The sequence below is a fragment of the Orbilia oligospora genome (assembly GCF_000225545.1).
Source record: "Orbilia oligospora ATCC 24927 unplaced genomic scaffold scaffold00083, whole genome shotgun sequence".
In the NCBI taxonomy this organism is placed as follows: Eukaryota; Fungi; Ascomycota; class Orbiliomycetes; order Orbiliales; family Orbiliaceae; genus Orbilia; species Orbilia oligospora.
In genome coordinates, this window is record NW_011645640.1 from 834,212 (window position 1) to 856,892 (window position 22,681).

A 22,681-nucleotide genomic window follows, 5' to 3' on the forward strand; every position below is an offset into this window, starting at 1 on the left:
ATAATATTGCAAGTATACATAGTATACATATCAAGTTTCCACATCTCGAGAACCTAGGTAGCCCCAACCATCAGCGCTTGCACCAGTTTTGTTCTTGTCCTCTGTTGACACATGGCAGCTGCAGAAGTACGGTGAAATCAGACAATGCGATCTATTACTGCCAAAGCCGGATATATTACACCAAATATTTACAAAGTAACTTATTTACAACATATCGTTCGCCTGTACACTAATTCTTCCCATCATCATCAGGCCTTCCTCCCTCCGACGGCGTTACATTCCCCACATTCTTCCTTGCCCGTCTGGCTCTCCTACCGAAATCTGTCAATTTCGGTGCGGCATAAGTACCACTGATCAAACCGAACAGATTTTCTTCTGGGGCCTGTTCTTGCGGCGGTTGTTCTGGAGCCTCGGCTTCCACCTTCTTCCTCTCAATCTCATTCTTCCATACCTCTACATCTCCTTCTTCCATCATTCCACCATCCTGCCAATGTTTATCCATATGCTTTATGGCATCTTTATCACCTGCTTCCTCAGCGATAGCTCTTGAGGCATCAAATCCTGTTCCGAACTTTTCACGGAACTTCCTCAACCGACCGGCTTCATCTTCTTCGACATTTGCGAGAGACTCTGAAGTCGGATTCCAGAGGATGTGGTTTCTTACGTCCTTGTTGGAGCGGAAGACACCTTGTGGGGAGGATGTAAGTTGTTTGTAGGATGAACCGTCCGAGAGGATGACGATTTGTTCGAACTGGTACCGTCGGTCTGGGCGGCGGATTTCGGTGGCAGTTCGGTGCTGGGTTTTTGTGAGGGTGAAGGAAGGGATTGAGCGGGATTTGAGGGAGGTAGTGGTGCTCCGTAGGATTGGGCGGAGGGATGCTGTCGACATGGTGGGATGCTAATCGATGTGCGCCTATGATGATATGTAAGAGTTAGTATGGTGGAAAGGGTGATGGTATGGATCAATTGAGTGCTACTAGTCTGTACCTAGATAATTATTACGATAGCGGAGTAAGAAGTTTTTTGTGGGCCGCAAGGACTTAGGCCGCGATAGTCTGGGAGGTCTTTGGACAGGGTTGGGATTGAAGCAATGCAAGTTCAATTCGTGATGCGGCTCGAAATGTGAAAAATATTGCAACAAACTCAACACCACCCCAAGCGAGCTAGGGAGCCCAATGCAACGGGTCCTGCCGGCTCTCATCATGTCACTGAGATAATTTGCATTCATTCTTCGGCTTTACTAGAACGTTTGTCTCATATCCCTAGAACGTTTGTCTCCTATCCCTCGAAGGCTATTAACCTACGCAGAGTTATGTTTTTACAGAGAACATCTCGTAACTACTACTTCAAGTACAGGCTAACTTTGAGCTATATATAATATATATACGCCCATACGTACAAGTACAGGTCACGACCCCTCACTTGGCCACATGAATTCATGAAACGTATTTCGAATTTCAATAATATCGTTGCTCCACTCAGGTATTATCCCGTAAACCTGTATCTACCAAGGTTTTTTTTTTTTTTTTTTGTTCCTTACATTATTAGAGTGTTAAATTACTACCGACAGGATGTCCAGGGCTACTCGTAGGTCGGCCCCAGCTGACGGGTACCATACATGAAAAGTGCCACGAGGATCTATAGATCGATCAAATTCGACTGGCTCACCAGGAATTTTGTATGGTGTTCCACGTGGTCGGAAGCAAAGGTGGAAATGAAGTAGTAAGAGTGGTCGTAATCCTATGAAGCCAGGCATCACAGTTAACGGAAATCCAGTAAGAAAAATAAGATAAGAACAAGAGTAAACTAAAACAAAGAGAAAGTCAGGGTAGGGTCCTGATCTTACCTCCTGATACCTCACGTTCAGCCCATTGGGGCCGATTGGGTGTCCAGCCTCCTTAGCCGCAGCCTCGAGGTTCTCTGGTAGTAGCTGCTTCTGTTTGTAGAAGTTGTCACCAGTACCCTATGAAGTAGTAAATTATTAGTATCGAAATTCCAGTAAGTCATACGGATAGGCCGAATGGTACATACCACATCGATTAGTACATCAAGTGCGCCCTTGTGAGACTTTACTAGCTCGGTGGCGTCATGCTTCTTCCATGCTTCCTTGTCATCGCCGAAGTAGCCTGCAAAGGCCTTCTGGCCCCATGGGCAGTTGATTGGATTCGATATCGGTGCAAAGGCCTAAACGCATAATTCCTAATTAAAATAGGAGGCTTTGCGGGGTAGAGTGCAATGGGTTACTTACGCTCACACTCTTGAATTTTTGAGGGTATTTCAAGTACTTCCTCATTAAAATAATTCATTAGCTTCTAGGATGAATAAAAAAACTTTAGGGGCTGGGGGGAAACTCACCAAACTTAGAGCGCCGTGCCCACCCATGCTGTGTCCCATAATGCTAACTCTAGCTGGATCCAGTAAGAACTCCTTTGGTAGAGCATCGTACAGCTCATCAATTATGTAGTTCTCCATTTTGTATGTCTCGCTATATGGTGCCTTCGTCGCATTAATATAGAAACCCGCGGCTCGCCCAAAGTCCCCTACCAACCAAACATCAGCATTAATGTCTATTGATAAAGTTTGGAAATGTGCCTACAAGAAGCATCGTCGCCTTCGTATCTCGGCTCCCTTGGAGAAGTATCCGGATATACAACCGCAACCCCGCTCTTAGCAGCCGATTGTTGAAAGAATCCCTTCTCCGCACCATTGTCACCAGTGCAAGTTAAGCCGGCGAGATAGAATATCCATGGTACTTTAGTCCCGCTGACAGCTTGTGGCGGGAGGTAAAGGTTTAGGTTCATCTTGGACCCGATGACGGTGGAATTGTGGGATAGCTTGAGCAGCTTTCCGCCGAAGGAGGCGACTGTAGCATTGGTTTCGAATGACATTTTGGTATGTTTTATGTACCGCGGCGTGACAGGTTGTTCTGGTGTTAGCAATGGATTTCGGGATTGATTTCTTAAATAAGCCCTCGATCCGACTTAATTATAATACTCCGACCGAATATATTTCCAAGTAGGTAGATAGCGTTTGTGGTTGATCGTCCTTGGTACTAGCTTATTCGCTTGCTTTACTACCCACGAGTCGTCGTCTGTTTGGTGCAGAGCTTTGAGTATAGATGATACTTGTTTTCTACAACTAGGAAATGGATTGATGTGAACTAAAGTGAAGAGCAAGATGTTTATCGCCGGTAGTTATTATCCTACGGGTTTCGTTCGCGTCCATTCGCGGATCCGATGCCACCAAATTGGGTGACGTTTTGGGGCGACCCCGCCAATTGCAACCCCGCCATACCTGGTAACGCCAATGCGCTTTCGGCCCCTGCCGGAATCGCCAATGCAAAGAAAATGTTAAAATACTCCGTCTGAGATATTAGAATGCTGGTCGAATGCGTGAAAATGGGTATCATCTATGCTCATATAATACATTGTATAGTACACCATATCTCCTACTCCGGTCATATACTCGAATATTTACAATTTCCCCTGGTATGTAGATGGAACCATGGAATGAAAAGGATTACATAAAGTAATCATCTGCTGTGATCTTCTTCTTTGGTCGAGGAGTCGCTTTGGAAGCGGGATCGTCTGAGGCTGTCGGTTCGGAATAAGCTGTCGGACTTGCCAGAGCTGCGAATTTCGCTTTGGCTGTTTCTTGCTGTTCGATAAGCTCTCTCCGCCTCTGAGCCTCCTGTTGCCATTTGGAGTCTTCCTCCTCGATCTCTTTCATCACTGTATCCAGCCGTTAGTTTGGCTGGCTTAGAGAATTGTTATCAAGCAAGCTTACCTTCTTCCCACTGTCGGTCGTCACGTTCTGACTTCCCTAACCTCAGTGCCCTCTCAACCTCTTCGCCATCAGGGGCCCACTTCCCTTTCTGTATATTCTCAATAATCTCCCGTAAGGTTTCGATCCTAGCGTCTGACCGTCGGATAAAGACTTGCGACTCCTGCCGTAAAGCCATTATGTTAAGTGATTGTGACCCTACGAACAAGGCCAGAAGGATAAATCCCCATGCTGGATCCCATTTCCGTTTGACCGTTTCTTTTGAGGATTTAACATTAGATTTAAAGAGGCCTTGTGGAAGATGCTGGGACCACCATGTCGGAGAGAATACTCGCGGAATGAAAGAGTTTACGGAGAGGTGTCGACGGGGAGGTTCGTAGTATAAGTAGTGAGAACGGGATAAAGGGTATGTAGCGAACGGTGAAGTTGATTGGGGCCGGATTAACCGCCGGATTATTGTTTGTGGGATGCGATTGTTCATGGCGATGCAAATGCGATAATGTCTTGAAGATTTGAAGATTGTATTTCGATATCCCTAAGCTCAGCCAGGAAATTTTCGGCCGATGGAAGGACGGAGATGTGTTGTGGTACAACACAAAGACTGATCCAGAAACGCTCACTTCGATTGGCGATGGCTTTTCAGAAACCTCATCCCCAGAACTCAATTCGCTGCCAAATGGCTTAGTTTTGGTACCAATCGAATGCTCTAATCATTTTGAGCAAATAGTGAACTATGCTCAAGAACGGCTGGAATTTTGAAAATGAAAAAAGTCACGGGATCAGGAGATTCTTTGTCGCGCCCGAAGATAGTTGCTAGGTTACGTCGAACTGAGATATGTGCTGGCGTTGTTGTAGCAACCACACAGCAACACATTTATTCGGCATCTATCGCTGGACTTTTGCGACAGCCAACCGTCTCACATATATTCTCGTCGCAAGCCTGCATCGAGCGCCTATCGCATCGCACATCATACATATATCCATCGCATATCCGATATCGCATATTGTGCATCTCCAACAAAATGGTAAGTCTTCCATATATCCTCTTCCCATTATCGGAAATGAACCTCGGAAAGGACCTTCTCTAACACCGTCATGCTTGTGTGTAGTTCCAGACACCCCCTCGAAACGTGAAGCCCTCGCCGCTGGGCTTCTTCTCCCCGACTTCCCCATCGAATCGTCCGTTTCGGCCGTCAGGTAGCCAGTTTTCGCCTGGAAAGTCTCCGGGTGCAGTAAATAGCCCACCGAGTTCATATAACCAGCGAAAGGCGACACCGAATGCCATGAACCACTTGACACAACCCCAGATTCAAGAGCTGAGGGAGAGCTTCCAGGTGCTGGATAAGGATGGCGATGGGGTTATAAACAGGGATGACTTGAGTGCTATGCTTAACAGTTTAGGTTGGTTTCTATAAGGTGGCATATATTCAGCATCCTGGGAAGCTAACAAGTTCTAAAGGACAAGATCCAACTCCAACCCTTTTATCGACATATTTCTCCAATGTTCCGACACCGTTTAATCTTGCATCGTATTTGACGACATTGACGACTCATTTATCTGCATTATCACCTCGAGATGATATATTAGCTGCATTCTCCGCATTTGATGAGAATGACGATGGCGTCGTTAATCTAGACCTTTTGAAGGAAGCTCTATTAGATATGGGAATGAGGGAAGATGAAGTTGAAAAGGCTTGTAGAGGGTGGACCAATAAGAAAGGACTCGGTATGGGAGGTGACAAATTTAGATACAGAGAGTTCGTGGATACTGTTTGCGGGAAGGCAGAAGTGCAGGAGTAGTATAAGATCCATCAATGGCTATTTCGATCGCCGGAATCGATTGAAGAAGACTATTTGAGAACTGGAGTTCTGGTTACGCATTGTTTTAGGGGCGTGGCGGACTGCTTTTTGACATGCATGCCGAGGATCGTTTTGGTTTTTTTTCTATTATTATCATTGTGACGGCCCTGGTTTCTGGAGTGTAATGATATCTACAATCGGCTTGGATGGATGCATACATATCATTATGATTGGAGGAGTTCGGTTAACGTTCGAGATTTGGTAGTATAGCTTAGCTAGTTCCCCAAACAATCAATTTCTAATGAAGTCCCACAACACGAACATCAGCACTTTGCCGCTTAGTAGTATAAATCTATTTGAATCACAAACCCAAGGATTCCAATACGTAATATGGTATCGTCTGATCCAGGCGTGGGATTCGCCTGCTCTTCACAGCAAGCGTCAGTGTTTTTTTTGGGGCAGTGTGGTGCAGGCGCCGATGGTTGTCGTGGCAATGGACCACACAGGGTTCTGCTATTTGGGCCGGGGAGTTGCGGTGCCTTGCTTGGCTTGGCCCTCCACTAACGACCAGCCCAAGCTACCTGTATGTACTGTATACTCGGATGCAGCTGGAGCCTCCATTCCAAACTCCGCTGTCAAGCATCTTCCCTTACGTTTAGGCTAGCGGAACATAATAATGTTTATGATTGTTAGCTCACCCGTCTTCTGCTCATATTAGACAGTAGCCTATTCCTATTTCTTTTGTTCCTGGCCCTTTTCTACTTTACATTTTGGTAGTTCTTTGACCGACGGTTTTCGACATAGCTCGACGGAGAGGTATAGTACAGAACAGCGCAGATTCCGCTGTGAAGTACTTACATATAGGCCTACCTCTTACCTACTTCTAAGTACCTACTCACCTCATAAAAACGAGCATCATCCGATTGGGCTCCACGCTTTCTCTCCTTTCGCTGGCCATCTGCACCGTTTGTCTCGACAGCGTCGTCAGTTTATTGCATTTTCGTCCATCGCTCTGGCGTTCCCAGCAAAAAAAAAACTCCATCTAGATCGATATCAAATAGTATTGTCTAATATAGTAGTATCTGGTTCTGTACAGCGACTACCCAACCATATCTTGCGGAATATCGTTGAAATTTCTGAGTTGGGAATTGAATCTTCAGCTGAGCATTACCGTAACCGCCAAAGGAACCATTCCAGAGGGAGGAGCCCGAATCTTTTTGTGACACACATCCCGCCAACGAAGAAACCGGACGATTCTGCTGTGCTTTTGGCCACCAGGAATTCAATGTCGACATCCACATAAAAGGATTACTACCAGGCGAATACTCTGTTGCTACCAACAGCTCTAATTCCGAATACATCTCGATCACTACGCCAACAACAACAACTCCCAACATCTCCTGTTGATCGCTCAACACAGCGAAAGCTGAGCCGTCGCCATGGCGGACAACAACGGGCCGCGTGGTTATCGCGACGGCGTGTACTTTGTTGACGTCAATGCATATGTCCTGCCGCCTCTGATCGGACTGCCCTTCCATGATATGCGGCTAAATGGTACTTAAAACTGAAAACCAATCCTATTGTTTTATAACATAGTATCATTATATGAGTTCAAATCTAACGAATATGAATGTTGAATTGTAGGTGAAGGGGCGCGGCACCGAGGCGATTCTAATTACTACAGACTAATAGTTGTCCATGCGGTCTTTATGTGTCTAGCCATGCTAGTGTTTCTCCCATTTGCAATCTTCCAAGCTAGATTCAGAGCATATCGAAACCCCAGGAAGGCTATTAGATCCCATATATTCTCGAACTGTTTTACCCTTCTTCTCCTAAGTATTGGATTTGCCTGTGGTGTATCTGCAACTGGGAAGGAAAGGGCATGGTCCAATCCGCATCATATCATTGGTTTAACTATCTATGTTGCTATCTGGGTGCAGGCACTTCTCGGGGCCATTGTGCATCATAGGGGCAAATTCAAGGTCACTCCGCATCTACCTCTTAGGACTATGGTGAGCTATACCTCTTTTTTTCTTTTTCTTGTTGAAATAAAAACTTGGATTGCATTGATACTAACGAGAAATAATTAGCTCCATCGCTGGCTTGGGCGGGCTGTCTGGCTACTGAGTCTTGCACAAATCCCTCTTGGACTCACCCTCTATGGATCTCCCCTGTCGCTCTTTATTTTATATGCTGTCTATGTTTTCCTCCTGTTGATGCTATACTTTACATCCGAGTTCTACCGGGGCAGACAACATGGGACGGCAACAGTAACGACGGAAACAGCTTTCGATTACCAGACCTCGGAGAAACATGGGCACCATGAAAGCAAGGGATTCTTTTCGGCTGGAAATCTAGCCAAAATCGGTCTCGGATTCCTAGTCGCGAAGAAAGTAAAGGACCATTATGCCGCCAGAGAAGATATGACGGCCGATCAAAGTGAGCTTAGTAGCAGACCCGGTTATCGGCCACCACCAGGAAGACGTGGGCATGCAGGGTACGCTTCCAGCGTTGGAGTCACCAACTCTGAGGTCAATGGAGGTTATAATCGCACAGAGCTGACCGGGTATACCAATGGCACCGGGTATACGTATGGAACTGGTTACACAAATGGCACAGGATATACCAACGGTACCGGATATACGACCGGCACAGGGTATACCAACACCGAAGACGTTGAATCCAGGATGTCACCGCCGAGGAATTCTCATGGCGCTGTTAAAGCTGGTTTACTCGGTGGTATGGTGGCGGCAGGTGCCAAAAAGAGGGGTGTTGATACACGCCCGGGGTCGTCGTCTAATGCAAAGCCAGGTTTCTTCGCCAGCCTTTTCAAGAAAAATAAGGGAGTCGATGATGGTGCTTCACCGAAGAAGCTTAAGAAAGGTGGTTTGACAGGTGATGGTGGTTGGTTCGATAGACGTAGGCGTAATCGTGAATCAGGCATGTCTGCTGTTCAAACCGAGGACTATACAGACTCTGAAGACGATGAAGAGAACAGAAGAAGAGACGGAAGCCCCACCAGGCGAGCCGCTGGTGCTGCTGCTATGGGGGCTGCAGCTGGTATGGCAGCAGCGCATCATAGGGATCGGAGAAACAATTCGCCTTCCACAGTCACAGATTCGTACTTCACAGACCCAAGGCCCGGCGAACGGGTTAATTCGATGCCGGAAACAGGCGGACTGCAAGCACCTCCACCAACTCAGAACAATTACAACAATTACAACAACTACAGCAACCACAGGCTACCGATTGGTCACTCTGGCGCGGCTGGGTATGACCCTCATAATATTCATAATGATCAACCTGCATTCACAGGTGTACCTCCCCCTGCCCCTCCTTTCGGTAACTCGCCAACTCTCGGAATACCACCTCGGCCACCTATTCCAGCTACGTCGACCCGCACCCACAGCAGACAAGATTCTGCGGAATCACGTCCTAGAGGACTGGGATTTATTATTCCCCCGGAGGACCCCAGTGACTCTGAATTATCCATTGAACCCCACAATCGTCCTTCGGGTAGCAGGTCTTACAGAATACCTCAGACCGTGACTAGTGGTAGTGAAACTGGTTCAGAGAAGACACAAGAGCACTATATTCCGCAAGCAGCACTTCAAGTTCGAATCAAGAAACAAGATGGGGGCAAAACTGTTACAACTATTAAGCGAATGCCTAACAGGGAGCGCGCTAGTGTAGATTCTAGTGCTTTCAGTCCCGGCCCATCTGGTAGGCAGAGTAGTCGGAGCGTAGACCGGAGGAGAAGGGACAACGATTACCAAGTGATGGAAGAAAGAAGAAGAGGTGCAGATAGCCAATCGGATCGAGAGATGACCGACCAAGAAGAGCTAAAGAGAGAACGCGAGGCTAGAAGGGAAAGAAGGCGGCAGAGGAGGGAAACACATGAGTACAATAATTACTATAGTGGCGACGAAATCCCGCAAGCCTACACATAGAATTGAGGTGGGCGGGCACGCGAGGAGACTTCGTTGAATGCAAAGTGGCTTTGCCGCCAACCCCTCTATGCAACTTTCCCCTTTGAACTGCCTCTAACATCCTTTCCATATACAACTTTTTAAACAATAGCGACTTCTCATTCATGACACACACACCCACACACACAAATGCACAACTTCTTGCACATACATTTCCACATTGATCATTCACCAACATTATGGAGTTACATTTCTTCAACCCGTTATGCCTTACATCATTATGCTTTTTGTACGCTGTTATCTGAGTTCATGATGCTTTTGAAGTTTTCTTATCTATTTTGCTTAGCCTGCATTTTGCATGATTGATTATTACTGTATTTCTACCACAACTAAAACAAATATCTATTCCCTTTCCTATAGCCATATGGCGCTTTCATACTACGAAATGGACCCGAAAATGACCTGATATCCTTAGCTTCCTCTGGCCTCGGAACATCGTGCATGAAATTGGAGTCTTAGTAAGGCTAGGACTAAACAGTACATGTGCTAGTTACACAATAACGTCCATACCCGTATGTCTCAGCAGTCACACGAGGACAGGTGGGAAACAAAGACCCCATGCTACTGATGACGGTGGTACCCCGTATTGTTGTAACCCCTGCACATATAATGATATTCGTTGGATCCATGGAACGGCTGCCAACAAAGCAAGACACAAAGAAACACCACGCGACGGCAGGCCTCTGCATGTGTCTTTTGAAGAGGGGTACCTGCAGTCTTTCATTGGTTGTTACCCCGCCCTTGTGTTTCTTGCTTCAGGCATTTAGATTGCAATTGGCACCGATCGCGGTGTGGTTCATGATTCGTTCGTAAATTTTTGGCTGAAGGAGACCATGGAATGTTGTGTTTTTTGTGTTGTTGTAGACGTATAGATGGATATTGATGGATTTCTTTATTCCATATTGTTTTGAAAGCCTCTTCGGTAATCTATTCGTTGATTCTATTGGGGAATTTGAAGAGATATATCGGATACCTTTCTCTTCCTCTCCCAAGTCTTGGATCTCAGCGTTGGCGCCTCTAGATTTCCATTCGGCCTTCAACTTTTCTACATTTGATATCTGTAGTATTTCATGAAATAGATCTGAATTGATATTGCATTGTACGCCCCTTGTGGGATATTAGAGTATCTAGTTTCTCGATCACTATCAAAAGGATATTCATTAGGATATAAACAGGGACTTTCAATCAAGGAGTCGAGAGAGCATGGCATTTTTTGCCAATCAGGAGGATATTCCACCAGTGAGTATATTTATATATCCACCATCTCAACCCATAAAAACCAAGAGTCGACAGAATAGTAGTTTAACAACATGACTTCAAACAGTCTCTCGATTCATTTCCTGGTTCACCAAAATTTCTGAACTACTCCCACTCTACAGAAGAAGCTGATCCACAAATCCCCCCCCTAAAAACTCCAACCAACCCGCTTTTCCCTTTGAATCTTTCAACCGACTTAACCCCAGCTCTTGACGCCCTCGGAATCGATATTGATTTCGAAACCTCAATTTCTCATCATCGCCCCCATCTTTTACAAAATAAAATCCAGTTTCCTGACAACATAAACCCACAGCATAAAAGTATCATAGAGGGTATGCTAAAAACGAACTGGAGTCCTGGTGATCTAGAAGGACAAGAGCATTCTATAATAATGATGGATAATAGCGGGATCCCGTCGGATTCGTCACCACCGTTGGCGAGTTCTACTCCTGTACCGCTTTCTATCCTCCATCCTGATGAAACGGCAAGAGGAGGAGGAGCACATATTTCCGCAAGAGATGAAGATGACAATCGAAGTATCACATTCGAAAACATCGAGTTTGCACCCGAAGACACCACAGAGTTATCTCATGACATTGAGTTTGAAGATAAAGGAATACTAGTCCCAGTACCAACTACACCAACACTAGCACTTGGAATCCGAAGAACAGTAACTCGTTCACAAAGTACTGTAAAGAAAATGCCACTACAACGAAGAGAAGAAGACGAAGAGGATATAAACCCCATCCCACAAACTGAACCTCGTCGACCCGTTAAGGGGATCTTAAAGACACCGATTGTACCACTTGGTGCTTCGGGCTTGAGGAAAAAAGCTGGTCAGAGTACGGGGAATACGCACCGAAGCTGGGGGTGGTATGATTCTAGGAGCTTTAGTCCCTTAGATGGTTTTGAAAGTCAACCGAAGAAGGGTGCCAAAGCGGGGAAGAAGACAGGTGGGAAGGGAAATGGGAAGAAGGTGAAGATTGATGAAGTTGTTGATGAGAGGATTTTATCAAGTGAGGAGAGCGAAGTCAGCCCGAGTGACCCGGAGGGATGGAAGCCGGAACCTTGTTTGATCGAAAGTACGGACGAAAGCGAGGCAACGCCGTCCAAGAAGCCAAAGGACACAAAAGGGAAGGGAGCGGGGAAGAATTTGAAGAAAGGACAAGAATCAAGCAATAGTAAAGAGAAGGAGGAGCCGGTGCCGAAGAAACAAGGAAAACAACAGACCGGGGGTACCCAGAACAAAAAGAAAAAACAGAAGGCCAAGGATGATGAAGCTTTTAAGCCTAGTAAAGGATCCTCGGATGATGAAGAAGAAGAATATAAAACATCAAAGCCAAAGGGTGGGAAAAAGGCCGCCAAATCTGAACAGGTTGCGAATAATGAAGAAGAAGAAGAAGAAGAAGAAGAGTCGGAGGAGGTGGCTGAACAAAAAGAAGAAGAAGAAGGTGGGGAAGAGGGTCAAGGTAGTGATGAAGAAGAAGAGGGGACTGACGAGGAAGATGATGAAAGTGAATGGGGCGAAGAAAGAAACAACAAGGCCGGGTCTGGATCCGGATCCGATGAAGATGAGACAACCGGCAAAGGCAATAATCAATCTGACGAAGAGGAGGCAAAAGAAGATGAAGATGAGGAAGATGAAGATGAAGACGAAAAAAAGAGTGAACCCATGCAACTATACTCGGGACGCACACTACGAGCTACAGAAACCATCACGGATACAAACATTACTAGGCCATCAGCTTCGAGGTCTCGCTCCTCGAAAAGTAACGATAGAAGTTTGATGAAGCGCATGTCAGTTGAAAACCAGAGGTCAAAATTAAGAATCGATGGCCAATACGGGCTTAGAAGGGCCCAAGCAGAAAAAGCATTTGAAAGGCAGGAACAATTCAAACGTGATGGGTCTCTACGTGAGGTTCAACTCACTGGGATTATTGGGGAGCGAAAGAACCCGCTATCTCGTGTTTCGCCGGTAACTGACTTTAACAGAAATCCATATACATCTACGCACAGAAAGAAGGAAAAGCCTAAGGAAGATGACAATCAAACAGGGGATTGGGATAGGGTAGAAAAAACCAGCCGGGACAAACCGCCAAAGACATCCTTAAAAGTTGGCAGTACCTGGAATAAAACTAAGCACGATGGCAGAACAACAGAAGAACAGATGGAGAAAGTATTTCCAATCACGCAAGAGGAACTCGAAACCGCTATCGCATCTTTGAAGGAATCCGATGAGGCTCTCAAGAAAGCACTAAGCCAAGGGAGAAAGTATCGTCTCCAACGACGTAGAGCAAAAAAGAAGAGAGATGCCTTGCGACGTAAAGTAAAAGACCTGGAAAGTAGGTTAGAGGCGGCAGCCAATGAATGTGCTCAGCTGGAGTTAGAACTAGCCGCGAAGAAAGGTAGATATCCGCATATCCGTTAAAAATTTGAGGAGGAATATCGAGTTGACAAATTCTTTTTGAACAGCGGTTGGGTATGACCCCTTGTCGTACTGTTATGCAGATCCCGAACCCGAGTTAAACACGGAGATTCGCCGTCGAATGTGGACGCCCAAGAGCTACCGGGAAAAACAGCTGACAATTTTCGATGTTAAAGAAATCGGAGGTGCACCACTTGAAGTCCAGACGATCACGCACGCTCCGTTTTGCACCAGACTCATAAAAAATCCATTCCGCCACGAAGATATGTACCAAAGGCGTGAAATAATTAACACCCTAACTTTCCCCGCAAACGTCATGTTGCTTGATCACAGCACCGACTATTACTTCGTTTGCTGTCTTTGTACAAAGGTATCACCGGTCAACCTCTTTTACTTTCAAGATGAGATTGTTTGGTCATCGTACAAATGCCTCGTTTGTGAAGCACATATGTGCTGCAAGGCATGTGCACGCTGGACTGCACCTGCGTCTTCGGCTCGGTTCCCCGACACCAATAAAGCAGCTGAACTCTTGAACGGGCATAAAGGGAAGGGAAACTATGAAGCCTCGTTATATTTGAGAGGAATATGGTGGGACTACGTTCATTCGATAGATCTGTGGCCACCTCGAAGAAATTTCAAAATATCCAAGAACGGTCTCGATTTCATGATATGGGAGCGTAGAACAAAACTAGAAGGTTCTATATCCCCACCCCAGATTGACTATTCGATTGGATTATTTGATAAAGTGGAGGAATCTCCAGAGGGAAACAATACAAACAGCGGATTGAGGTCGGTAGGAAAAAGGAAAATTGAATATAGTCATCAAGAGGCATTACACGAGAGCAAACGAAGGAAGGTTGAAGAGATTCTTGAAAAGCGTCGACGGGCTCGTCAACTCCCATTTCCGGAAGAAATTGACGGCAATTACGACGACGAAGAAGAAGAAGGGGAAGAATACGGGAACGACGAAGTCGAGGTGGTAATAGAGGACGAAAATTGAACGAGAATGATCAAACGTCGCAAACGGGCTAGTGGTAGAGTGGATGAGTAAACATAGTAACGGATCTAAATCTAAATATCATGATATCACCTATAAACCCAAGTATATATATAGTATAAACCCAAGTATAGTATATACCCAAGTAGATAAAAGGGTATCGATCGAGACTAGTTTGGCAAACAATGTTATAAACAATGATTAAGAAATATACATGTAGTTAACTAAATGCCATATATATCACACGAGACCAATATGTCACGACGGATAGCATTCTATTAATATCCAAAGCCGCTTTATTTGCATATAGCCATACAATAGACTCATACAGTAGTAGATATTAGATATCATCCGAGAGTGGACTTCCACACCGTCGCCCCCGTCATCTGCCTGAAACAACAGAGCGTTGCATTTTGTGCGTTGTCCTGCCCGGCCAACATCGAAGATGCCCCTTCGAGACAACCGCAGCGACGAACAATGCAGAGACTCTCATGCAGCCAACCGGCAACATCCACGCTCCCATCAACAAACCTCACAGCTGTCTTCTAGCCTTTAGCCTTAGCCTTGCAGGTCTCAGGGTGTATTCCACTTGCCAGCGGACTCCCTCGCGCCTCCTATTTAATTAATACCTGTCAACATCGGTCTTGATCTCTCTCTCTTCGACTTTCGGCCTCCTGTGCTATCACCATCATCATCATCATCACAAACGGCTGATGCGAGAAAACTACCAACTGGACGACCCCTTGGACAGCGTGGAGTAGCCGCTACAATGGCATACTCGGCCCAAAAATCCGCTATTCCGCCCCCTTCACCATCGCCTTACTCTCGTCTCCCGACCCCAGCAAATTCCCATTTCAATCGTCCTCAGAACTCACGGTCCGTGTCTTCCTCCGCTTACGGCTCTTTGCATCCTTCGCCGAGTCGCCCGACACTCCAGCCTCATCACAATCCGTATGATTCGTTTGCGCCGCAACCATGTCCTACTCCAACTCCAACGTCCAAATCCCCGGGTTTCGGCCTTCACAGGTCTGCCAGCACCATCCATTCCAGCCACAAGCGCCAAACTTCAATTGCTGAGAAAGCAAAGATGTTCGAGAGGCTTGATGATGGGATGATGAGGTCACCAGGCGTCTCCGCCGGTCCGGGATACGGATCAGGTGCTGGTAATCTAAAAATTCCCAGTGGTCATGGTACAAAGAGAGACCCTTTGAGTAGCGTCACATCTCCTACCTCTCATAGAATGCCCTCTAGACCTTCCTCTTATGTTGAAAGCGGCAACCACCAAGAGTTTTTTGGGGATGTGAAAAATCAAATCTCGGGTTTGCGGCGACCATCTCAACCGCTTAATATCTTGCCGAATGGGCTTGGAGACCGCCAGGCACAGGAGTATGATAGTCAGGCTAGTCTGGTAACACAACCTTCACATTCACCAATGCGAAAATCTTTGGGTCTTTTGAGCGAACCCTCGCCGGTTCCCCTGCAACCTAAGGAAAGTATTCGAATGGACGATTCCCAGCTCATGCCGCCACCTCCATCCTTAATACGCCAACTTTCGGCATCCTCCCATCAAACCCCTGTTACTGTAGAAGCACCTATTCAAGCCCCTCTCAAGCCTCCGACTCCGACTCCACCATCCCAGGTCCCCACCCCGTCCCCTAGGAAGGGAAGTCATATCAGAGCCCAGAGCCATGTAATAGGACCAACTTCGAAACTGCCTCCTAGATCAACTTCAACTCGCCCGATGGATCCACGACCAACATCAACTGTTGGGAAAAAGGTTATGGGCCCACCACGACCACCGAGTACTCTACATTCTATTCCCAGTGCGCGTCCTAGAGCCGTATCTCACAATGCCGCTGAGGTCAGGCGTATCGCGACACCCGCGAACGACCTACCCCTCCCAAAGGGTACTCGACATGCTTCTGGCAGAATAATTGCTCCTCCACGTCCTACTTCTACTCGTCCAAACGAACCCGTTCCTAGTTCTACTGGAGTGCGGCGTCCCACAGTCAGTGGTAATCGTCCGAGGCCGCCATCTAGCCATATAGCGGCGCCTCCTTCAGGTTATTCTTCGAAAGGTTCGGACACAGAATCAAGTATGCGCTCAGAAAGTGTAGCATCGACCAATTCAAATACCAGTTCTGTGCGCTCGGATTTGACTACCCGCCCCAAGACAGCAAATCGACCCACTACGGCCCATAAGACGGCCCAAGAGCCACAAAGCCCCGTTCGTAGCCATAAGAAAACCACGTCGATAATGGCCGCAACAAAGCCATCTAAACCCAGTTTTAATACTTTCAAAGTGGAGTACCAACATGCTGTACTCGCACCAAAGCCTTCAATGGCATCTCTATTACACCAACAGCCACAAACAGCGACGTCTTCTGTCCAATCCACCGAGGTTTTTCATGCTCAAACTAGACTTCTTCAGTTGGCCATCCTTCACGCTAAAAGCTTCAACTCAACTACCGCTCTTAAAACATCGGCACATGATAAACTTTATAAACGCTTTTCTAGTATCCGTAATAAAAGCCTTTCTGTGGCCGATTCTCACCGTCGAGAACAAGAGCTGGTGGATTTACATTCATTGTCGTTGGTACTGAAGAAATCAGCTATGCTTAATACCGGGTCAGGTCATCCGAAGGATAAGTTATCAAACAGCCCTGAGGAGGCTATTCAGGTTCTCTCAGAGCACCTATCTAAAGTTTTGGGATGGTTCGCCGAGGGACAATACGAAGGAGAGTACACAAGGATGACACGGATTTTTGAGGAGTGGCTATCGCTTCCTGATGAGCACGAGAAGAAGGTTGACGGATTGGGGGTTGAATATGCTAAAGATGTTCTTCGCGTAAAGAGAAAAATGGAAATGGCCCTTAGAGGCCTCGAAGGTTGGGTGGTTTTGGTGGTTGATGGAGAAAATTCAGAGGAAGGAGAAGAGCCGCTCGGATTGAAGAGTTCGCTCGGGCGAATCCTTAGCGTCGCAGTCGGACGACTGAAGGTCGGGCTCGAGGAGTTGTCGGCTATTCAAACCGTTGAGAAGACTGTCGTCACCACTTTGAGAAAGGAGCTCAAGAAGAAGGTAGGCGACTTGGTGGAGGCCAGGAAAGGGGTTGATTTAGTGCAGCAGAGGAAAGACCTTGCGGCTTGGACTCCAGCATGGTCCTAAACCTTCCAATTGATGCACGGGATTACAAGTATAACTTTACGAACCACTCTAATTTCTCAGCTTACGGTTCTGCTATGACAGATATACTTACCATTTCGATACCCTACTAATGTTTTATTTCTATCCGTCCTTTCTGGGAGCGAAGCGGGACTTGAACGATTGTACTAATTCATTATTTCCCGTTTTTTTTTGTTTAGAGGTTTTCTGGAGCAAGTGTACGAGCCGCGGGGCTAGTGTTTTTTGTTTTCAGTTTTTGTTCTTGTCTGAATCCTATTCTCTGTTATCAATATCTGCTTCTTAGCGTCGTGGGAGGCCCTTTCTTTTCTTTCTATTCTTTTTTTTCTCTTCGACGCTCCCTGCACTACACTTCCGGAATCTCTTTTCAAAGACCAGCTTCATGTTACATTAAGATTACACAAATGAGACCATTAACTACAAGCTTTCTACATCCACATGACATTAATTTGAGCACCAAGCCTAACGAAAAAAGACGCCATAGAACCACCGTAATAAACGCCCAGAAACCTCCATTCATATCGCAAAGTTCCAGTACTAAGAAACGACAACTAAGTTAAACCTCTAAAGGACGCAATCGGTGAATTATGCTCCTCGAATCGCAAAAAGCTGGTTCCTCCACGCCCATCAAGCGCCATATTCTGAACCGGATGCATCAGACTCCGTGTAAGCGCTCTCCGCGTCGTCGTCGTCATATTCGTCAAGCTCCTCTTCGGACCCTTCCTCGAAATCGTCCTCAGAAACCTCGGAGTCGTCATCAGAGTCCAGCTTTTTCTTTTGCTGCATTTTAGCAGCACTAGCTGTCGCTGCAGCGCGCTTAGGTGGTGGGCCCTTCTTTATCGTTTCTTTCTTTGTAGCGGCGGCGGAAACGCGGCCACGGGTTCTAGCGCCACCTTTCTTTGGTTTTTTGACTTCTTCCTCTGAGAAATCCGATTCTTCGAAGTCTAGTTCGGATTCTTCTTGATCCGTTACATCGTCATCGGAAGGAGGTGTGACAGCTTTCTGTTTCTTTGGAATGGGTTTGGATGGCTTGGACGATTTCTTAGCAGGTTTGGAGTATTCCTCTTCCTCTTCATCGTCATCGTCGTCATCGTCCGATGTAGCAGCCTTGCGCTTCTTTGATGAAGGGGTAGCCGTTGCGCCGTTTCCGTTTTTTGAGGTAGTTTTAGGTCCGCCAGGAACGTTAACATCTTTTATAACCGACCCAGAATCCAGCTTTGGCGCTGTGGCAGCTTTCGCGGCAGTAGCAGTAGCCATTTTAATTTAATTTATAAGAAACGAACAAAACAAAAAGGGCAATTCGAATATAGTAAAGCTATAGATGGGAGTATGTGGAGGGAAGCGATAGAGGCGAGAAAGAACTTATTATGGCCGCTGGGGATAAAAGATGAAAGAAAATGGGCGCGCTGGGGGTAATTGGGGGAGGCTGGCGCGGATGGTTTGTATCGGCGCGCGGACATCAGCCCATCTGGTGATGCCATCCCAACACAACAACGCACATTTTCCAACAAACTCAGTTCCGCTGAGGCACCACGACGAGGATTTTGGGAGAATGGTTATGCCGCGAAGCCGAATACGTTTCTCTAATTCTACATGTATATATAATATCTCATCTATTTATGTACATACATCAGCATCCATGCCGAAATTATTTTACTTACAAATCCTTCCATTGCGACTTCCGAGCCTCAAGGTAATGACCACTTTCAATAGCCTTTTTTATTCCATAAAAGCCGCTGAGAGGCCAGGTTTCCTTGAGCTTATCCTCAAGCCCCTTCTCTTTGGCGGTATCCTCGATTCCGATTTTAACCTTATCGTAGATGGTAGGTAGGGCCGTCGCACGGTACTTCTCTCGAAGTGAATCATACCACTTCTTATCAAACATCTCCCAAAACTCTGCTTCATTATAGTATGTCTGCGCATATAGCCACTTCATCGCCCCAAGCTCCTTCAGTTTGGCTTCAAGATCTCTATTCGCTTTTATGAAATCCAAATGTGAAGGGCAGTTACCCCACACTCCAACATTCAACATCTCCTTCTGCTCGCCAGTGCCCTTTGTGATCGAATGTGGATGAATGGTCGGTGCCGGACTCTGCTTAAGTGGACACAACCACAAAGGCCAGATCCCAAGGTTTTTATCGGTGTATTTCACAAACTCTTCGACGTTGTCATAAGGAACCGCAAGATCTTGTACTACGTATCGCTTAGATTGTCCGCTCGCATGTAAAGCTGTATACATCATTCTGGTGTGTAGAAAGTCGTCAAGCCACCATCGTGTAAAGACGTTGAATGGGAACTTGAAGTATTCAAACGCCGCGTTTCCAACCCAAAATCCACCGCGGTCGTACCTAAAAAGATATTCTGCGATAGGAATGATTTCGGTTACAGGCGCTCCTTGGGCCTTTTCCAACATTTCTTTGACGTGGAGATAAAACCACGGATCTTTGGCGTCACTGAAGCGTTGGATTGAGTTGTTGGAAACAGAGTCGGTCATCTTTCCAGCAACTATAGCGCCATTTGTTTGAGAGTATAGGATCCCATCGACATAGTCAGAAGAGCTATTATTAGTAAACGATTGAATGGTCTCCGTTGCTTGCCGTACACTTGTTACCGGGTGGTATGTCGCCTCAACATATTTTGATGCAGGGATAAGTTGGAGATTCACCAGCGTTGTTACTCCTAATGTGCCTAGTGCTCCGGCGCCGCCCCAGAAAAGATCTGAGTTTTCTGTAGGCGAGGCGGTGATGATTTCACCGTCTGCTAAGACCATCTCAAGGGAGTTTATGGTGTGGTTGAAGAATCCATGTTTGAAAGAGCTGGATTCACCAGACGTCCCATTGTAACCACCACCAACAGTGATCCCAGGGAATTCCATGACTACAGGTGGTATCAATCCGTGTTTTAGCGTAGCCTCAACGAGCCGATCCATGGGGACATTCGGTTCCACAAGTGCCGTTTGAGAATCTTTGTCGACATGTAATACATTCGATAACTCCATAGTGCTGACGACATTTTTCTTCGTCGTCTGTCTTGTGCTGTTTGTCGAGCCATGAGAGATCCGGAATGTTTGTTTTTGATTGTAAAAATTGCGTATTACGCTAGATATTGTTTGTACAGCCTTGTTGTGGCGGTCTTGAGCTGGCTGAGGGGCCAATGCAAGGCTGTTGAAAGGCCTTCGGCAGTTCCTGCAGACACCGGCATTGAGGGTGCTTCGGCTGATGAATTTGCGGGCCGACCCAGAAACATGCTGTCTCAGGGCTGACATGGAACTCATTCTGCAGGGTAGGAGAATCGAACCGAATGGTCTGACCAAACACGTGGGTCGGGTGAGTGGTAATTAATATATAATATAATATTCGATATTACTTTTATTTTTTATTTCTTGTTTTTTGGGTTTTGTTGAGTAAGCAAGGAAATGAATGCTATCGATACGAACAATGGGTATTAAATATATTAGCCGTGCATAACAATGGCGTTATCCCAGAAGGAAGATTCACGGCTCCTATCGTCTTACATACCAACTAGGCTACGGCCATGTCACGGCTGTGTATTCCAGGGCAGGAAGCTAATTCCGACATGCGGGTGTGTGGCAGAGAACAACGTGGTCGAGGTTGCGGACCTGGCTCTGAGTTTTTGGGGTAGCACAAGCTTTTGAACCTCAATTACCGAATTAGATGCAACAATTCGCAACGCATTGCACGCCTTGTTTATCTTGTCTCCCAGTTGATCATGACAGTCCATGTTTTAATATACAACATAATTAAGTAGTACTTATATAATAGTCGGGTTCTATAAAAGCATGACAATAGCGGCGTATAATCAGATACAATGCTCTCTATTCATCCACGATACCAATCGCGTAGAATTTATTTTAATCCTCGTACCTGCTACAAACAACCTAAACACCCACCACATACTTTCGATTCTATCCTTCATCGCAATGCCTCGAATACGCTCCATCCTAAGTCGTTTAATCAAACGAACTTCCAAAAGGGATACAACCATAGATGGAAATGCACCTACAGCTACACCTATAGAGCCCAGAGCCATGCACAGACTCTTCAATGTCATGGAACTCGTCGAAAACATCCTCTTTCAGCATGCCTGTGGCGATGAGGATGCTCGAAAACACGTCATTACTAGTTGCAGGCTAGTCAACAGTTCCTGGAACGATCTCATCTCTCAATCCCCAGCGGTTCGTAGCCTAACTTGGCAATACACTCTATATTCCAAAGGAAAACGAGTCACCCCTCACACCCCATTCGCGTCACTCGAACGCTACGTTAGCGACAAATGGCAGCTCCTACAATGCAACCTCTCTTACATTAGACGAAATGGAACCGGCGGTGAACCCTACGATGTAGTAGCCAGACGGATTGTTGGCATGTACTTCAAACCAGCGACGGACCTCAGCCCGACAGTCGACTCTCCAATCTTTGAGCCAAATTCAAAGATACAATTCCTCAAGGTTACGATATATGGGTATAACAATGGCCGCACTATCTTTTTGAAAAATGGGAAACTTCGAGGGAAGGGTAATCTTACTATTTCTCGACTCGACGGAATAATCCATGACGCTCTCTTGGTTGATGGGTATGATCTGACAACTCCAAGCCCGAGGATTTGTATCCAGCTTTTTTGGACGCCTCCGATTCCTGGTTTATCGAGTGAAAGGAACATAAATGGTCACCGAAAACCCCATTCAATCAGCTGCACGGTTATTGTGGTGCAGGTGCAGAATACTCGCGTTTATAATTTTAAATGAGTTTTAGAATTTGATGTCTCCGTTGTTTTATTGTTGTTGTGGGTTTAAAAGGTTTATTAGACCTCATGGTTATGAAATAGAAATGTATGATAATTGAATGGGCAGGCAGACGTTTGGGCCTGCCTTGAAACTATAACACTAGATGGGTAGATTAAGACACAGCGTATTTAATTTTGTCCGAGAAGCTATATTTGGATACAAAAGTATATCTGATACTACAAGTCATATTGAAGCCGTACGCTGAGACATCAGGGTAAGAATGAAACGAACTCATGAAACACTAAATGCTAGAAAAGAAGTGAAAACAAACACAAGATGACATCCAAACGCATACACACCGATACTGGAAAATGCTAATATATATCATGAAAGGGGAATAAAAAATTAAAATAAACTGTAGAAAAAACAAAGGAATGGTATTCGAGAGGGCAAGGCCGATCCTAGCGACTCTCGCTAAACTTTCTTTTTCCATATGGGGGTATTA

At 46.0% G+C, this 22,681-nt stretch overlaps 10 protein-coding genes across 10 annotated transcripts; 5 read left to right on the forward strand and 5 right to left on the reverse strand.

Annotated features, from left to right (window-relative positions):
* Positions 1 to 229: 229 nt before the first annotated feature.
* AOL_s00083g239 (uncharacterized protein) lies at positions 230 to 889 on the reverse strand (the record flags this gene model as incomplete). The annotated part of the gene is made up of 1 exon (XM_011125418.1): positions 230 to 889. The coding sequence occupies one exon, from the start codon at positions 887 to 889 to the stop codon at positions 230 to 232; it is 660 nt and encodes a 219-aa protein (XP_011123720.1).
* A 749-nt stretch (positions 890 to 1,638) lies between these two features.
* On the reverse strand, positions 1,639 to 2,888 carry AOL_s00083g240 (uncharacterized protein; the record flags this gene model as incomplete). The annotated part of the gene is made up of 6 exons (XM_011125419.1): positions 1,639 to 1,740; positions 1,847 to 1,963; positions 2,032 to 2,184; positions 2,249 to 2,284; positions 2,356 to 2,540; positions 2,597 to 2,888. The coding sequence occupies 6 exons, from the start codon at positions 2,886 to 2,888 to the stop codon at positions 1,639 to 1,641; spliced, it is 885 nt and encodes a 294-aa protein (XP_011123721.1).
* A 631-nt stretch (positions 2,889 to 3,519) lies between these two features.
* AOL_s00083g241 (uncharacterized protein) lies at positions 3,520 to 4,264 on the reverse strand (the record flags this gene model as incomplete). The annotated part of the gene is made up of 2 exons (XM_011125420.1): positions 3,520 to 3,731; positions 3,787 to 4,264. The coding sequence occupies 2 exons, from the start codon at positions 4,262 to 4,264 to the stop codon at positions 3,520 to 3,522; spliced, it is 690 nt and encodes a 229-aa protein (XP_011123722.1).
* Positions 4,265 to 4,805: 541 nt separating this feature from the next.
* On the forward strand, positions 4,806 to 5,583 carry AOL_s00083g242 (uncharacterized protein; the record flags this gene model as incomplete). The annotated part of the gene is made up of 3 exons (XM_011125421.1): positions 4,806 to 4,808; positions 4,893 to 5,184; positions 5,243 to 5,583. 3 exons carry the CDS (start codon positions 4,806 to 4,808, stop codon positions 5,581 to 5,583), a joined length of 636 nt encoding a protein of 211 aa, XP_011123723.1.
* A 1,439-nt stretch (positions 5,584 to 7,022) lies between these two features.
* Positions 7,023 to 9,533, forward strand: AOL_s00083g243 (uncharacterized protein; the record flags this gene model as incomplete). The annotated part of the gene is made up of 3 exons (XM_011125422.1): positions 7,023 to 7,137; positions 7,276 to 7,595; positions 7,674 to 9,533. The coding sequence occupies 3 exons, from the start codon at positions 7,023 to 7,025 to the stop codon at positions 9,531 to 9,533; spliced, it is 2,295 nt and encodes a 764-aa protein (XP_011123724.1).
* Positions 9,534 to 10,775: 1,242 nt separating this feature from the next.
* On the forward strand, positions 10,776 to 14,254 carry AOL_s00083g244 (uncharacterized protein; the record flags this gene model as incomplete). The annotated part of the gene is made up of 3 exons (XM_011125423.1): positions 10,776 to 10,811; positions 10,897 to 13,234; positions 13,302 to 14,254. 3 exons carry the CDS (start codon positions 10,776 to 10,778, stop codon positions 14,252 to 14,254), a joined length of 3,327 nt encoding a protein of 1,108 aa, XP_011123725.1.
* Positions 14,255 to 15,020: 766 nt separating this feature from the next.
* On the forward strand, positions 15,021 to 17,417 carry AOL_s00083g245 (uncharacterized protein; the record flags this gene model as incomplete). The annotated part of the gene is made up of 1 exon (XM_011125424.1): positions 15,021 to 17,417. One exon carries the CDS (start codon positions 15,021 to 15,023, stop codon positions 17,415 to 17,417), a length of 2,397 nt encoding a protein of 798 aa, XP_011123726.1.
* A 642-nt stretch (positions 17,418 to 18,059) lies between these two features.
* Positions 18,060 to 18,689, reverse strand: AOL_s00083g246 (uncharacterized protein; the record flags this gene model as incomplete). Its single annotated transcript, XM_011125425.1, has 1 exon — positions 18,060 to 18,689. One exon carries the CDS (start codon positions 18,687 to 18,689, stop codon positions 18,060 to 18,062), a length of 630 nt encoding a protein of 209 aa, XP_011123727.1.
* Positions 18,690 to 19,089: 400 nt separating this feature from the next.
* On the reverse strand, positions 19,090 to 20,706 carry AOL_s00083g247 (uncharacterized protein; the record flags this gene model as incomplete). The annotated part of the gene is made up of 1 exon (XM_011125426.1): positions 19,090 to 20,706. One exon carries the CDS (start codon positions 20,704 to 20,706, stop codon positions 19,090 to 19,092), a length of 1,617 nt encoding a protein of 538 aa, XP_011123728.1.
* A 666-nt stretch (positions 20,707 to 21,372) lies between these two features.
* On the forward strand, positions 21,373 to 22,197 carry AOL_s00083g248 (uncharacterized protein; the record flags this gene model as incomplete). Its single annotated transcript, XM_011125427.1, has 1 exon — positions 21,373 to 22,197. The coding sequence occupies one exon, from the start codon at positions 21,373 to 21,375 to the stop codon at positions 22,195 to 22,197; it is 825 nt and encodes a 274-aa protein (XP_011123729.1).
* Between the last annotated feature and the right edge of the window lie 484 nt (positions 22,198 to 22,681).